Raw genomic sequence first — 16431 nt, forward strand, 5'->3', positions numbered from 1 at the left:
GTGTGTGCGCGCGCGCGCGCGCGCGCGCTAAGCCAACCTAGGGGTAATGGAGACAAAAAGGGACAAATGTGTTGAGAGTCACAGATGCAAAATAGACAGGGGGAAGCAGACAACATGAAAGTAATGTTCAATTTAATGACTGGAGCGCTTCATGGTGTCCCCTGTGCCTTACTCTATAATGAGTCAGAGAAAGATGAATCAGATGCTCCTTTGCTGAACTCAGATCTCAGGGTGAGCCATAGCATGCTCTGGGTGAGACATCAAACAAACACACACACACACAAACAAAAACTTCTCTTGATGTTGTAAGTACTTCCTCACTCAGAAAAAGGGAAAGACCTAGATGTTCAGTTTCTGCCTGGCTCTTGTCATGGGGAAGTGCCTTTGCGCCACCTCTGCATAAAAATTGAGACACAAATACTTCACATTGTATGTGTAAATGGCTACCTACTGGTGACTGTTTCATGATCTGTAAATGGCTTAGTAAATGCAGGAAATGACAAAACCTTGCTGCAGTGTGTTCCCTCGGTTCACTAGGGACCTGAAATCAATCCTGTGTCTGAGAGAAATGGACTTAATCTGGTGGCTTGTATGACTTCAGTGGCAGGAACACCTGTGGTGGGAATACTTGCCATTCCCGGGCAGAGAAAATCTAGGGATGATTGCCCTCTAGGTCAAACTGTTCGTTATATTCCCATCAATCAGCTGCAGAGTAGACATTAACAGTAACCCTAGTCCCTTAGGAAAGGGCTTTGCAGCTGGACCTAGGGTACCTCAGAGTGCATTGGAAGAAATTCTGTGAGGTTTAGGGTGTGAGATGGCCAGCATAGGGGGATCTTGGAAACCTGTTGTCTTTGAGGAACAAAGAGCCACCCAGAGGCCTTTGAATGGTTGAAAGACTGTACTGCTCAGAGCACTGGGAACTCACGGTATAGTTTACCCTCCAATAATCCTGCCCTGAACTATGGTTTGTCCTTCTGCAAGGCCATGGATTTTTAATCGCCGTGTCACACTGTGTGGTGGAAGAGAAAGAGGAACTGGATGAAATACACCCTCTAGGGGCCTGGGAGGCCAAGACCCCCCAGAATGAAAGGCCTCTCAACTCCAAAAGCAGGTCAGCACACTCAAAACTCACAGTCAGCTCCCTCAGACACAGACCAGGGAACACCCCCCACCCCCCGCTGTGAGGAGAGCATAAAAGCAGTTAGGATGCCAGAGCCATGGATTTGCTGGGGAAAAACAGGTGCAATTAACACACAGAGGCGCACCTGCGGAGGAGGTTGGCAGAGCTCACATGTGTTTTGATTGTGTTCTAGGGTTGACAGCAGTGACTCTCAGACTTTTGTGGGCACCAGGATTACCTGGAGAGCTCATTAAGGTAGATTAGTAGGCTCCCCCACCCCTCCGGGTTCTGAGTCAGCTGGGGTGGAAGGAGACGTGGCAGGTGATACTTGGGCTGTTTCAGGAGCCCTTAGAGCAGTGGGAGAGGGGGATTTTTCCAGCTGTATGCCAGAAACTGCCAAGGCAGCAGTCTTAGGGCACGCAAGGAAATGTTCCAAATTTCCTTTGTGTGTTCCTCCAGGCTAGGGCACAGACCTAGGGGTGAGATGCGGCAGACTCTGCCTACGTCACCGTCGGTCCGTGAGGGCAGAGATAAAGACAGGCTCAGCTGCTCCAAACCACAGCCTCCCCAGCAGCTACTTCAACCATCCAAACGACCCATCCTGAGAACGGAGGTGTCTGGGAGAGCTCTGACAGCCATGGAAGGGCTTCCTAGGGCAGGCTCGGCCAAGGCACAGGCTCGGCAATGGCACCCTCTGGCAGAGCTACAGCCCAAAGGAAGGTGGCCAGTTCTGCAAACCACTTTTATGCAATCATTGATTATCCATCTCTTGTGCTCCAGCTCAGCTTCAAATTGGTTGGAAGCCCAAGAAGAGCAGATGCCTAAACTTTTCACACCCCCAGAAGGGAGCAAAAAATGATATTGCTCCTATTGTGGTTCATTGTATCTTTTTTTTTTTTTTTTTTTTTTTATCATGTTGAGTAGCCGAAATAATGTGCACAGCATTGGGGCCTCTGCTTCACTTCTGTGTTTAATCACCCACAAAGGCAATTTATTGCCCTGTATACTCCTCCACTATGAACATTAGCCATTAAATATACCTTTGACTTTCTTAATCATAAAACCCATCAGCTCATGAAATCCCAGAACTTGTCGTTTTGGCCGCCAATAAATCCTCCATCCTCAGAGCCCTGGAAAGGGGTGTTTAAAATGCTTCTCTTAATGACCAACAAGAGGGGGCGCAACTCCAGAGCCATTTCTGCACTTACGTAGACGGTGCGGTAAGGAACACCAAAGAAGAAAACGGGGGTGGCCAACTTAATCTCAGAGGAGCTTCCATCGTCTACTTTAGGGGTTTTGGTGTCATTCTGCCAAAATGGATACATGAGCTCCCTGGGCTGGGCTGTCGAGAGAGATGGTGGACACATAGATTAGATGGCAGCTGCTTCTTCCATTTGGCAAGCTACCCCCCTCCGACCCACTAAAGCCAGCTTGTCTGAGTGTAGTTTATAAGCCAAAGGCCTTTCCACCCATGCTGTACCTAGTCAAGGATCTTCTGTCTCTGGGCAAGGAGGGAACCAAAAGGAACACAGTCTCTACTTAAAGCAAGGACCTATGTGCTTTATCCCTCTGTGTCCATGCACTGGAGAGACCGGTAGTGACAGTGAGTGGGGAGATCGTACCACCATGGGTTCCTGGAGCTCTCAGTATATGGAGGTGGCCTTTAGATCTGGCATGGCTGAGGAGGACTTGCCTCTTGAGTAGACGACTGGATGGCAAGAAGGTAGATGTAATCACAGAGCACCCTCTCCTAAGCTAAGAATTCTATTTACTAGGATGGTTGAACCAGCTTTTCCTAAGACTTGCATCCTTTCTGTCACACAGCAGCAGGCATCAGAGCCCAAGAGGAATAATATTGGAACTAGCACAAAGTGGGGAGGAGTGGGTTGGTAGTAACGGCCTGTGAGTGACCTTGACTGAGGCTGGCCCAAGGCTCTCTGCCCAGCTCTAGCCACAAAAAACAGACATGGAATCCTCCAACAGAGGGAGGTGTGTGTGCGTGCATGCATGTGCACGTGTTTGTGTGCTTGTGCATGTGTGTGTGTGTGGTGGGGTTGGGGTGTGGAGTGCTGAAGTGCTCTGTAGAGCAGACACAATGTTCTTCCTGGTCCTCTTAGTCAAAGATGACATGTTACACAGACCCCTTCTGTGACAGCAGCACTTCTTTCCAGGATGCTTGGTGTACAAACTCTTGAGTTTCCCATGCAAACTCTTACAAGGTGTGGTCCAGACTTGTGGGAAAAATAAGATAATGTCCCCAGGTCCTAAGCTACTAAGGACCCGAGGCACCACTGCACCTCTGAAATAATCAACATGTCATGCCTGGTATCACTTTTCTCTGCCACTGTCCTTTCTTCTTTTGAATGAAAGTTGGGCAACAGAACATTTTTCTTCCTTTGAAAGTTTATCCGCAGTTTTCTGGGGGTGGGGGTGGGGCAGCTGATCCACGCTAGGCTGTGGCCACAGCTCTCAAGCCCGTCCAGAAGCTGACACCCGGTCTCATGTCACCCCTCCCTCCGGGAAAGTCCCTGCTTTGCACTGATGGAGCTGATAGGATGGAGACAACTGGTTGTGGCCAGTTCTGCCCCTTGGGGAGTCTTTTAGTGGGCAGACAGCAGCTCCTGAAAAGAGCCTGCCGAGTGGACCGACAGCAGCCTGGAGGGCCAGGCAAAGTGCCAGCTCCTTAGTTCTGGAGTGGGGAGTTGGTGCAGGTCCACCCTGACAAAGGTTCACTCTCTTCCTGGGGACAGCATCAGGAAAGCAGGGGACTAGTCCAGTCATTAGTATTCACACATTGGGCCGCACATCTCAGAAGTTTCTGGGAAACTGACCAATTCCTAACCTGGAGGAGATGCTGTGGCTGTTTGACTCTCGGGAGTAATCAGCCAGTGACCTGTGTTTGATGTCACAATCAGCATTTAGAAAGGCCCTTTGAGCATTTTTATTGACACTATGGTAACAAAGTACAAGTTTCTAGAAGATAAAAACTTCAAAAATTTATTTGCAATTCTTACTATGGCATTAAACACAGGTACTTATTAAATTTGAAGGTAATAGTCTGCTTTGAATTACTAGCACATATAGAATCAAACTACAGGTTTGTCCTTCATGGGAAGCTTTTTGGGAGTCATCCCCAGTACGGAAAAGGGCTCCAGTTAACAAGGCATAGTAACCATTTCCATGCAAAGGTTTAATTGGTATTTTGTACAGCAGTGGCCAATCTTATCTGAAGAAGGGATGATCAAAACTCCCTTTTAAGGACATATAAAACATTGACAATGGATGGAGACCACCCTAACTTCTCTGTCTGTTCCAAGATTCTTCACTTAGTTTGTGATTTTGAACAGAAATAACAGGCAGTTAAATGTTTTCCATCTTAAGAACATTACAGATAAGTACATCTATTACTGTACGCCCTCAATAAAGATCTGTTGAATAAAATAAGGCACTCAACAAAAGGGAACAGCCGTAAACAACAGTGATTCCCATCTCAGAAGCTATTACTATTGAAAACAGAACATTTGGCAGCATAGCCCACCGATAGTGTCAGAGTTAGCAACAGAAACACTATCCCTACCCAGGCTTGCTCTAAACTGGGAATTACATAATACATATAGTTTTGTTTCCAGGATTTCTCTTTTTCACCAAAGAAAAATACACTTCCTTGGAGTAGAGGTGGAAGATGGAGTCACTGGGATTATTGTAGGGAAATCATTCTATTGTTACTTGGGGTTACATCCTACAACTATTATCTCACCCAATTCTAGGACAGTGGACATGATCTTAAAGGGAAGGTCCATCTAAGACATGGGACCATGCAGCAGCTGAATTTAACACATGAACATATAAAATAAAAGGCCTTTGGAATATAAGCCCTAAAAGAACAAGATGTACATGGATTGTCCTATCTTTTCCATCTAAAAACCCATGAACAGCAGTAGGAGGAAGGTACGCACATGGTCCTTCGCTAACTTAAGATAGAGATACAGAGAGAAAAGAAGGGATCCTGAGCATTGCGGGAATTCATTAGCTTATTTCATAGTTTTACATTGTTGGCCAATGTCATAAGTTCCTGAGAAACAGGTCATTAATAACAAGGCTATTGCTGTAACTTTCCAACTTGGAGTTAAAATAAGAACACCATGTAAAGTCTCCAACAATAAGCTAAATGGCTAAATGGGATGGATGATGAGGGAGGGGGTGGACAGCCTCAACCCCTGCACATACTTGCACTAGAATTAGTCTGTATTATTTTATAGACCTTAATTGGTATATACAAATTGTGTTCAAAGTTAAATAAGAAAAAGTGAGCATCATTCAAAGTTAATGTATTTTACCCTTGACAACAGAATTTAATTTACTTTTTTTTTCTTGTTGTATCTGCAGACACATGTACACCTGCCCTTGCAATTATGGTGCCAACAAAAGTGTCTCTTTATAAATTCAAGAGCATGCTGATCAAGAGCTTTATGAGATTCTGTCGTACTCACCTTGGTGCTGTACAAGTGCGAAGATGAAAGAGACCCAAATTCTAAGTAATGATGAATAATTCATCCTGGAATTTTAAAAAGAAAAAGGAAAAAAAATCCCCTGCTTGCCAGAGTAAATAGAACACCAGGTGTGTTTGGTGGCAAATCCCGAGACACACCACAACCATCACCGAACAAATGCACATCACATCATCAATCCTTCAGAGTCGGTTGGAATTCTCAGAAGGCTAGAGGGTCCTCCTGCGTTCAACACAGGGGAACAAAGTAGACCCCCAGAAGAAGGCTGCCTAGAAGTGTATTAAATGGTCAGGGAGTTAGATGGGGGTGATGCAAGCTATAAGGAGCAAGGGAAAGGTGTCTATTCTGCATCTGATTGAAAAAAAAAAAATAACATCCAACTCCAAAAACACAGATCCCAGACTGGGTGTAAGTAAGACCTAACTGCCCTGATTTTCCCAGAGTATTCTCCATCAGAAATGTTGGTTAAAATAACACGTGCTTCTCCAGGTAGGAGGATTTAGAGTATGTCATCCTCTTCTCAGTGGAGCCAATCCTTTATTTTACGGACTAGACTCACAGGTGGTCTCAGATTGTCCACTGATATTCCATAGCGAAATGAGTGATGGATGGCTACCTTGGTGCTTAAGAAGCAGCACACCAGAGTGGCTCTTTGGAAATACAACAGAAATAGAACCCGGCACGTGAACAACTCGTTAGTTCCAGGAAGTTAATTAAAAGAAAGAAGATCACAAAAACTGAACTCATTTGCATGTTAATTTACAATCAGCTGAGCGGGTGGCTTCACCCTCTGTTAGGAACATGGATGGTCTGCGCTGCTCCAAAAAAGCTGAGATGCAGGCACACACGCAAAGCAAGCTCCAAGTTCACCATGCACCAGCTTGAGAACCAAAGTGCAGCCCAGGAAACCTGCTCCCGACCGTAGTCTTAAAGATAAACACCCTGCTCTTACCGTTGGGGGCTATCAGATTTTTTTTAAAGCCAAACTTTTAGGAAAAATCAATGACTTGATACTGTGAGAGTCTAAGGCAATTTCCAGTCATTAGTCGTGTGTACACTGAAGTCTCAAGCACATAGTAAACTCCAGCCAGTTTTGCTACAAATGTTAGAAGACTTCAGCAGATATCACCACACACAGCTCTAGCAGAGGCAGTGGAAGCTTCAAGCTGGAGGCCTTGGCGGGGACAGTGCAGACAGCAGCAGCGAGGAGGATTCATTTAGATATTTGTATTTATGAAAAGTGCCACTAACCTGTTCTGTCGAGGATGGAGGGACTGAGTGAAAAATATTAAGCCAAATCTTGGTGAGCCCGGAAAATTAGGTACAAGAATTCCCGTCAGTTCGCCTCACCTCTCTGCCAATTATTTCTGATTCCTGAAATGACGTCCGAATCCTGAACTCTTAAAACCAAAAATTCAGTTAGTCCTGCGCTAGAGTCGGGGAGGGTTGAGTTGCCATCAAGTTGCTTTCTATTGATTAAGGAAAAGTAAATCTGAAGATCAGTTTCAGGATTGCGTAGAGAGGCTCTTTTCCTGAAAAACTAGACCTCCCCCCTCCTTTAAAAAGAAAAAAAAAAGTGGATTCAGATGGAAATGTCAGGTACTTGGAGCTGAAACCTTGGTTCTCTCTGATCAGAATCACTTTGCAGTGAAAAACACAAAGGAACCCTCCCTTTCTCTCTTTGTACCCAAAAGAAGGCAACTGTCTAGCATTACAGAATTAGCATCCACCAGCATGGGAGAAAGCCCAACAGAGCGCTCCCTCCAACATTTAAATGAAGTTGGTTTTCTACTGGTTTCCTTTCTCTGTTTCTCTCTCTCTCTCTCTCTCTCTCTCTCTCTCTCTCTCTCTCTCTCTCTCTCTCTCTCTGTCTGTCTCTCTCTCTCTCCCTTCCTTTCTTTTTCTTCCTTCCTTCTTTCTCTCTTTCCTTCCTTCTCTTTCCTTCCTTCTCAATCTCTTCCTTCCTCCCTCCCTCTTCCTTCCTTTCTTTCTTCTCTCGCTTTCTTCTTTCTTTTTTCCTTTCTTATCTATTCACATACAGGCTCTACTCTGTTCCCCACCCCCACAGGGATCTGTAAAGCATTTAAAGAAACTTTCCTGAATGTATCTAGGTTTTTATTCCTTGTTCTCTCTCCCATTCATACACAGATGCACAGTGGCGTTTTCCAGGCAAATGAGGAAAGGGAAACTATGCCCGAGACACTTCCACTGCTACCCCTGAGGGTCTTCACAGGTAGTGGGGTACAGGCTTCTTCTGATGAAAGAGTCCAGGAAGGACTTTGGAAGGCAGTTCAAACAAAGGAAAACTGTGTTCAGCTTGATACTTGCACAACACCAGTGAACATAAACTAAGTCCAATCCAAGATGATTAACTCCGGACAAACACACATACAAGCAACACTAAATGGCTCAGTAGATTGTGTATACATTTGTACATATATATGTGTGTATATGTATGCATGCATGTATGCATGTCTATGTAACAATAATAATTAAGAGATCATGAATTTGGGAGGGGGAGTTTGAGGGAAGGAGGGGTAAGAGTGATACAGATATAATCTTCATGTACAAAAAAAATCTCAAAGAAAAAATTAAACATGTGGAGACTGCAAAAAAGCTGTTGCTACCACCAAAATTAAAACACTCAAAGTGGAATTCATTAAAAGAAAAGGGAGAAGTAGTTTGGATGCATCAGGAAAGGTCCTCTTGTAAATCAAATCAACAGGAATTTTAAACTTGTCCAAATCTTTCTCTGGCCAGACACTGAAATGTTGCCTGTACCAGAAATAAAAGGAATCAAAACAATCCCAGCTTTGCATATGTTGTGCTAAAAGGACAAGGGTGTTAGGAGAACCAGGTTTTTACCATAAGTTTCCCCCATCTTTTGCCAAAATCTGTGATAATTGTGTAGGCATTGCACAATGCGTTTATTCTTTCCCTGGTAATGTGAATTCTCCCCATAGACCCACGTACAGATGCCGAATGACTCCTTTCTTCCAAAAGGCACATTTTTATGTAACAGAAGACATAGTTGTTTGATGCCTACGTAAAACAGAATTCAAGTCCAAGACTCACCTAGAGCGGCATAGCCCTTTACCTGGTCCTGATTAAGCGTTTAGTCCAGTCTCATCAGACCTGAATGTCCAGAGGCAAAAGAGGATCTTACAAACCCTGCCGGTGGCATATACTAATTGCTTCAGCTCCCTTTCTTCATGCACTCAGGGATATTTCTATCTCAGCCTTTTGACCCATATTAAAATTCTTTCTCCTTCTTGAGGCGGGACTGCCCTTGGGAGGGAGGCCATCTGGGCAGAACCAGATTCACAAGATGGCAGCATAAATGAATAAGAATGACTTCGGGACTCCAGCGACCAGTGAGAACCAGGTGCCTGGAAAGAGGCTGATCTGGCCGATCACTTGCCGGGCTGGAAGCAGGGTCGGTGGGAGCGTGCTCTGGTTGCACACTCGGTGGCCACAGATGGATGAATAACAAAAGCTTCTATTCATGGCAAGATGCATTTGGGTGAAGGTGTGAGGTGCATAGAGATTCCTGCCAGGATTTAGTCTGGGGATGGATGAAGTTGGGGTGGGTTGATGCCAGCTACCCAAGATTTCCATGCTTTATAGACATGGCATAGATTGACGCTGCTTCTTAAGTGACAGGAAAGACACCAGGGAAAGAAATAAGCAAAAATGAATTTCCCTGAAAGCAAAGAGAACAGTCGCTATGCACTGAATGTTTCTGCTTTCTGCTCCAGGTTTCCTTTCCATGAAAGAGATGGTTGATTGGAGCGACTGTGAAATGGTGCAAGATGTCCTGTTGGGAAGGTCTTTGCTCCAGAGACTCCTGTTGAGTGACAAGATTCTGCTAGGTGCTGGCATCAGGCAGCTTTACTATATAACATCAGGGCCTATGTGGAAAACCGCCTCCCCCACACATACATACATACATACATACATACATACATATATGCATATATATTACATATGTATATACATATGCATATTGTATGATTCACTATACACACATATTTATGTACATTCTATGTGTGTACAGAAAATTAAACATAAATATCTTTATATACACAGTCGTGTGCCACTTGACAATGTTTCTGTCCACAACAAACCGTATGTACAACAGTGGCTGCAGAAGATTACATCACCAAGTTATATTACCATCTCAGTTGGTGTAAGAACTCTATGACATCTGCATAATGACGAAATTGCCAGCAATATATTTCTCAAAGAGCATCACCATCTTTAAGTTGGGAGATACATGTGTAAAGGAGAGATGTCCCCAAAGATGTTGACTTCCCTTGATTTCTCAAAATATCTGGGCCCTCAGTTACATCCCACTCTACCTCACTAGCAGATAAAATTTCTCCCTGGGCACAAACATAATAGAAAGGAATTTCCCCCACAAGACAGCAAATTACCTGGCTCAAAAGCTGCTCCTATTTCCCCTCTTGATTGCAAGGCCTAGATTCAGGCTCCAGTTGTATAACTCAGCCAGACATGTGCCGATCTGGCAAGAGAGGAAGGGACCATACTCCCAAAGGAACTGAAAGATGTAGTTAGCACATTGGCTTGGGATGAGTGGGGAGAATGTAAGGGAATGAATTCTGAGGACGCTCAGCCAAGAAAGCCGAGTCTTGGCACAGACCTAGGGAGATTCATTGACTCCAGAGATAATGACTTTAATACTGGGTCAAGGACCCAGGGAAGGCTCAAACATAGTTGGTCCTCTGGCATTTACTAGAAGTCTGGAGAAAGTGGTGAACCATATCCAGCAAGATTGAAGAGCCAAAATTACTGTGGCAGATGGCAGGAAAGGGTTCTGAAAGGCTCAGGGAAGCGAGCATGCTGGGACAGAGGCCTCTGACCATCAGAGAGACCTACCTCTCAGGCAGGAAGCCCCTAGGCACGGCGACACTAAGTGTGGCTCCCCTCCACAGGCCAGAGCTAACAGGCACTGATCACAGGATCTGGCTCTTTGGTAGCCATGGAGATGACAGGTCTCTGAAGCAACAGTGGCCAGGAGACAGCACCCTCCTACCTGAAGGTCTGAGGAAAGCAGAGGTTTAGAATTTTCACGATGACAGAGAAGAGAACAGAATGAGAGTCAAGGGGATCTGATCCATAAAGAGCTCCGGATATGGTTAACAACATGGCGACCAACGAGGTAGGCCAGAGAGTCACCAAGGGCATATGTACTATGTACATTCTGAAAAGCGGAAGAATGATGCACAGTGGCTGAGGGCGGCTTCCCAACCAGTTGTGATGCCTAACTGATCTTGGTGACACAGGCCTGGGATCCCAGTTACTTGGGAGACTGCAATCGGAGAATCTCAAGTTCAAGGCCTTTTCTGGGCTAGCCTGGGCAACCTAGTGAGATACCTTCTCAAAGTAAAAATGGAAAGTAGGGCTGGGGAAGCAGCTCAGTGGCAAGGTGCGAGAGTGTTGAGACTCAAGGTCCAATCTCCAGTCTCAACAAAATGAAATAGCCACAGTCTCTGCTCCATTTCCAGACCTGGGTCAAGTTTCAAATCGAGAATCTGTGTGCTGAAAAAGTAAGCAGTCCCCAAAAGAAAGGACCATGCAACAACTTGGCAAATATATACTTGGATGAGTCCCTCTCCACCCCACCCCCACCCCCCAGCTCCTCCTCACAAAGAAACTATAGACTTGGGAAAGGGGTCTCCTGGACAGGTTAAGGACTGGTGGACAAGGGGTTCGAGTCCACCAATAGCCAAAGAAAGGATGTAATACACAGAGCCCAGGGGAGAAAGGAGGTCCTGGCTAAGCCCAGTTTACAGAAATCTGCAGGCCCATCTAGGTGACATTTTCCCAGCCTCATATGTAAGTATGATCAATGTGCTTGGCACACTGGGCTCTTGGTCTGAAGCTTGAAGGTAAGTGAAAGCACCTGAAATAGTCCCTCTCCATGCCAGCCAAGGCGGTGAATAAAAAAGAGGATGAATTCTGGGCTGGGGCCAGGGGATCAGCTGGTCAAGATTACTGACACTCTTAAAAGCTGAGGGTGGTGGAGTCTATCATCTCTCTACTGATCAGGATGGATGCTAGAGACTGGCTGTGAACTACTGCAGACCCATCAACGTAGTAGCTGCTTTGCCAATACGCTCTCTTTTGCAGAGCCAACTAGCGTGGCTTCAGGTACATGAATGAGACATTGGGAATGAAGGTCAGCAGTGGTTTCTGTCATTTGGAACAAACGGCAACGTACATTCTTAGCTTCATCCTGGGGCTATGGGCAGTTATCACTATAGTTTGAGTGTCTCTACACAGCGGTGTTGAGAGTTGGACCTCAGGAGAAGCATTTGGGTGGACAAGTGTCAGGGGTGGAGCCTCCTGGATCAGCTGATACTGTCCTGGGAGAGCAAGTCTTAACTCTGGTAGGACAGGGCCACCATGAGAGCAGGCTGCTGTCTTGGCCTTCTCTGCTCTCTTCTCTCTTCCATGCTGACCTTTCTGCTTTTTGCCTTGCCCAGAACAGCAGAAGGCTGCCAAGCTGAGCAGTACCGGCATCATGATCTTAGACTTGCAGAATCATGAGGCCCAAAGAACCTCTTTTCTTTATAATTTACCTGATCTCTGGCATTCTGTTATAACATCAGACAATGGACTAAGACACCTTCTTTTATAATATAATGCAAAGTGTTCTGTACCATCTGGGTCTCCCAGTATATTATGCTGATTCACTACATAGTAACAAACCTCAGCATCCTGGGCACGATGAGCCAGGGATGGCAGAAGGTTTGATGTCCTGGTGCCATCTGTTCTACAAAGTGGAAGATAAATCCTCCAGACTCGAGGTTACTATTTCAATAAAACTTTCAAAACCTGGTGGCCAAGAACACCTCCTCCAAAGTGAAAGGCAAAATACTTATTTTGTAGCCCTAAAAGACTCTCCTTTCTTTATCTACGTCTTTAGGTTCTGAAGGCCACACATTACAGACCTAGGAAAATTGCTCTGGCCCTGGAGGTCAGGCCACGTGGAGCTGGGCTGACAGTGTGAATGAATTCTGTAGTAGCTCGAGGCTACAATGCAAACAAACAGCTCTGCCACTCAGGCTGTGAGTTCTGCTGACCAGTTGATGTTGATAAGATGCTAGTGGTGGACAGAGATGAAATGGGAGTCCGTAGCAAAGCCTGGTGGCTAAACTACAATGCAGGCCCTTGGTGTTCTACAATAAGGTCATGCCTCTGCCAGCAAAGAGATACGCCTCTTCAGAATAAGCTGCTGGCATGTGACTGGGGCCTCTGACGGGACATTTGGCCAAGAGACAAATGGCCATGAATTATTTTCTTTTATGATCTGAGCCCTATTAGATCCAAGATCCAAAGGCAGGTAGACCCCAGCAATCTATCATAGGGTGGAAATGATACACAGAGAATAGTCATGAACACGATGCCTAACTAGGTAGTTCAGGCTCTGTCACCTGTCACTCAGATCCCAGATCCTACATTTCATATCTGGCCATGTAGATGAAGGTATGTATGACAGTCTGAGGTCAAGTTTGTATAGGTGATGTGGTGTGTGTGTATGTGTGTGTGTGAAGCAGATAGATGTTAACTATATGACAGCCTCACATACATGTCTTGTGTGATTCTATTGGGAATTCTTATGACAATGTTGGTGATTTTAACAAGGAGAAGGAGGCATCTTCCCTGTGTGTGGAGCTTTGGGTAATCCATTGTGTCATGTACTTTGTACCAAAGGAGACATGTTTTGAGGAGACAGTATGTGCAAACTCAAAGGCAGTGCTGAGCCACATTGCCAGCTGGACAATGGCTTGAAATGTTGGAAAACCAGTGACAGGGAGGACTGGAGTGGAGACGTGTGACTAGACAGAAGGGAGTGAATGCGAAGTGTGAAGATCTTTGTGTCATATATAAACACCCACGAGAGCATCTGCTACAGAAGAGGACTCCCCAGACAAAGACACTCGACCGCTGATGTGAAACAGGCTCTGTCAGTGTTGCTACAATGGGTACATTTAGAAGGTGGCCACAGTCACGGGGATGGAGGCGGAGGGGACCAAGAGTACGAACTCCCATTTAGCAAGGCTCTTCTAGTGCCTCCAATCTTTAAGGGCTCAATCTGTGGATGACAGAGCACAGCTGAGCCCCTAGGATGCCACTATTTCTCAGGAACAGTGACTGACCTCTCGGCAGCAAAATGATTGAATGGAACCACTTTTATCCTGGGAGAGTGAGCAGAGACAAAGCCTAGTTTAAATACTTATGGTTTTGACACAAAGTGTCCTCCCAAAGACGCGTGTATTCAAGGCTCCGTCCTGATGCTGGCAGTGTTCAGAAGTAATTCTTCGGGGAGACAGCGAGATCCTGAGGGCTCTGGCATTGACTAATTATTGACGAATGCTCCACAGGTTATCGTGTTTTGCCGACTGTTGGAATGTGACAGAGCTGTGGAGGAAGGCCTAGCTAGAGGAAGTATGTCACTGGGGGCATGTCACTAAAGGACACATCTGGTCCTGGGCCTTTCTGACATTCCCTTTGCTTTCTGGCTTTCTGGAGGCAAAGAGCATCTGCAGCATGCTCCTGCCACCATGATATTCGGCCTTACCCTACCTAGGCCCCAAGCAATGGGTCAAATCCCTCGGTCCAGGCAATCCATGAACTGAAACGTGAAACTGCTTCTTTCTAACAGGTACTTGCCACAGTGATGAAAATTCCGCCTAATGCATGCAAACATGCTTTTCTTGCCCGGAGGAGGCTTGATCCAGCACTATCAATGGGAGGAAGGCTTGCGGGATGCAAGATCCAAAGCACCTCACTAGGAAAAGCATTTCACAGTGAGGGAGCTGTGAGTGTGGACCCTGGCAGTGCATATGCAGGTTACAGCACTAATAACATGGCTGAGGAGATACCACGAGGTGAGTAGTGAAGTAAATTTCTTAAGAAGCAGGTGTAGCAGCAGAGACATGGCAAGCACCCACGGAACCACAATCTAGGACACCCTGGGTCCCTTGTGCCAGGACTAGCTGACAAGATGAACAGGAGGCCACAGGGCTCCATTTACAAAATGGGTTTGAGGAGAGATAATAAAGCAGAGCTTGGGTGACTCATCTGGTGCCTCTTGGTATGACTTTGCTTACTTGTGATTGAGGGACACATGTGACAGTCACAGACGGAGCAGCATATGCTCACCAGGGTCTCAGATATTCACAAATCAAGGTTTGGATGAAGCTATCAGGTAACCCTCTAAGACCAGCATAAGACCAGCGCTGAGGGAGAAGGGAGTGTACAGGCACCAGATATGGCCCTGCAGTCAACTACAGTGACAGACCAGCTGTAGATCACTCCCCTAACCCCCCTCTCCCCAGCTCCCCACAGAAACTGAGGCTGCCCAGAGCCTAGAGGAGTTTCTCTCAGCAGTGGATGAACTGGAGCCCTTCTTGCCTTGGGTGGACTGTGTCTCCACACGACACACCTGTCAGATCCCCCTTCGGTGATTTCTAGGAGACCGCAAAGAGAATGGTGTACAGACAGCTCCCAACATCATCCCTTCAGTGTCCACGCTGTTCAGAATGGGGGTGTGCTCTTGTGCTTCTGCCCCAATGACTGAGGAAATCATTGGTAGACCGCCAGAGCCGTTTTCTGTTCATGTAGGACGCACTTAGCAAGACTTCTTTGTTCCAGAACATTCCTTTGGATGACGGGTCTGCAGCTCCGTCTGAGGGAGTTTCCTGCCTCATCCTGAGGCTTCTCTCTTCCTTCCCAGGTGTTATTTCCCACAGTTCTGCAGCTCCCTCACTGTATCTCAATTTTTGCTTCCCAAGAAACTGAAGCTGGGATGTGGGTGCCTTGAACCCCATACAAACTCTGTGTTTTCTGAATGCACTTATTTCTACCACTTACCTAGTGACTAGCGAGGTCCTTTCCCAACACCCCCAGATCTAACTAACTGAGGTAACTATTACCTAAGGATGGATATATATATATATATATTCCCCTAGAAAAGAGTAATAGCAGATCCTCAAAGTAGCTGGCATGATAGAGGAAAATGCAGTTGTGCTCCTGGGGGTTTCTACACAATAGACTTTCACACACACACACACACACACACACACACACACACACACACACACTAAAAAAAAAAACCTCTAAGAGCCTTCAGATCTTCACTTCACTCCTGGTCCTCTAGACTGACTCCCAGAAGATGGTACACTCATATAAACAATAGGCTTCTCATCGTTTTTGTTTGTTTAAAATAGGGTCTATCCAATTCTGGTTAACTTGGCATGTGCTATGTAGACCAGGCTGGCCTCAAACCCACAGGGATCCACCTGCCTCTGCCTCCTTGGTGCTAGGATTAAAGGCAAGCAATACCACAGCCAGTTAATTGTAATTTCTTTACTGTCATATGCGGGTGGGCACAATGTGTGCATGGAGGTCACAGGACGACTTTCAGAAGTCACTCTCTCCTTCCACCTTTATGTCTAGGTTCTGGGTACAAGTTGCCACGCTCACACAGCGAATGCCTTTACCTGCTGAACCATCTTGCAGACTCAGGTTTTCATCCTTAAAAACAAACGTTTAAAACCCGAGTTAATATTTCCAAAATTTTACATATGTATTGGCAGATCAAAGTGATATTTAATTGCACACTGCAAATATTGAGTTTAGATGATAAAACAAATGCTTTAGGACTCTATGTTTGAAAAATTATTATTTCCCTAGGTTCTATTTCTTTATGTTCTGGCCACATTTGTGTTCTATATTCTGGGCCAATATTCATATGAAAAATATGATGTT

General features: G+C 45.7%; 1 protein-coding gene across 1 annotated transcript in view; it reads right to left on the reverse strand.

Moving 5' to 3' along the window:
* Positions 1-12177, reverse strand: part of Tecta (tectorin alpha) — a 75216-nt gene extending 63039 nt beyond the window's left edge. Inside the window, exons 1-2 of the mRNA XM_076577459.1 lie at positions 12117-12177; positions 2332-2465 (exon numbers count right to left, since the gene is read on the reverse strand). Coding sequence (XP_076433574.1) covers positions 2332-2465; positions 12117-12177 — 195 coding nt within the window. The remainder of the gene's footprint in view (positions 1-2331; positions 2466-12116) is intronic.
* Between the last annotated feature and the right edge of the window lie 4254 nt (positions 12178-16431).

The sequence above is a fragment of the Peromyscus maniculatus genome, chromosome 7, assembly GCF_049852395.1.
Source record: "Peromyscus maniculatus bairdii isolate BWxNUB_F1_BW_parent chromosome 7, HU_Pman_BW_mat_3.1, whole genome shotgun sequence".
NCBI lineage: Eukaryota > Metazoa > Chordata > Mammalia > Rodentia > Cricetidae > Peromyscus > Peromyscus maniculatus.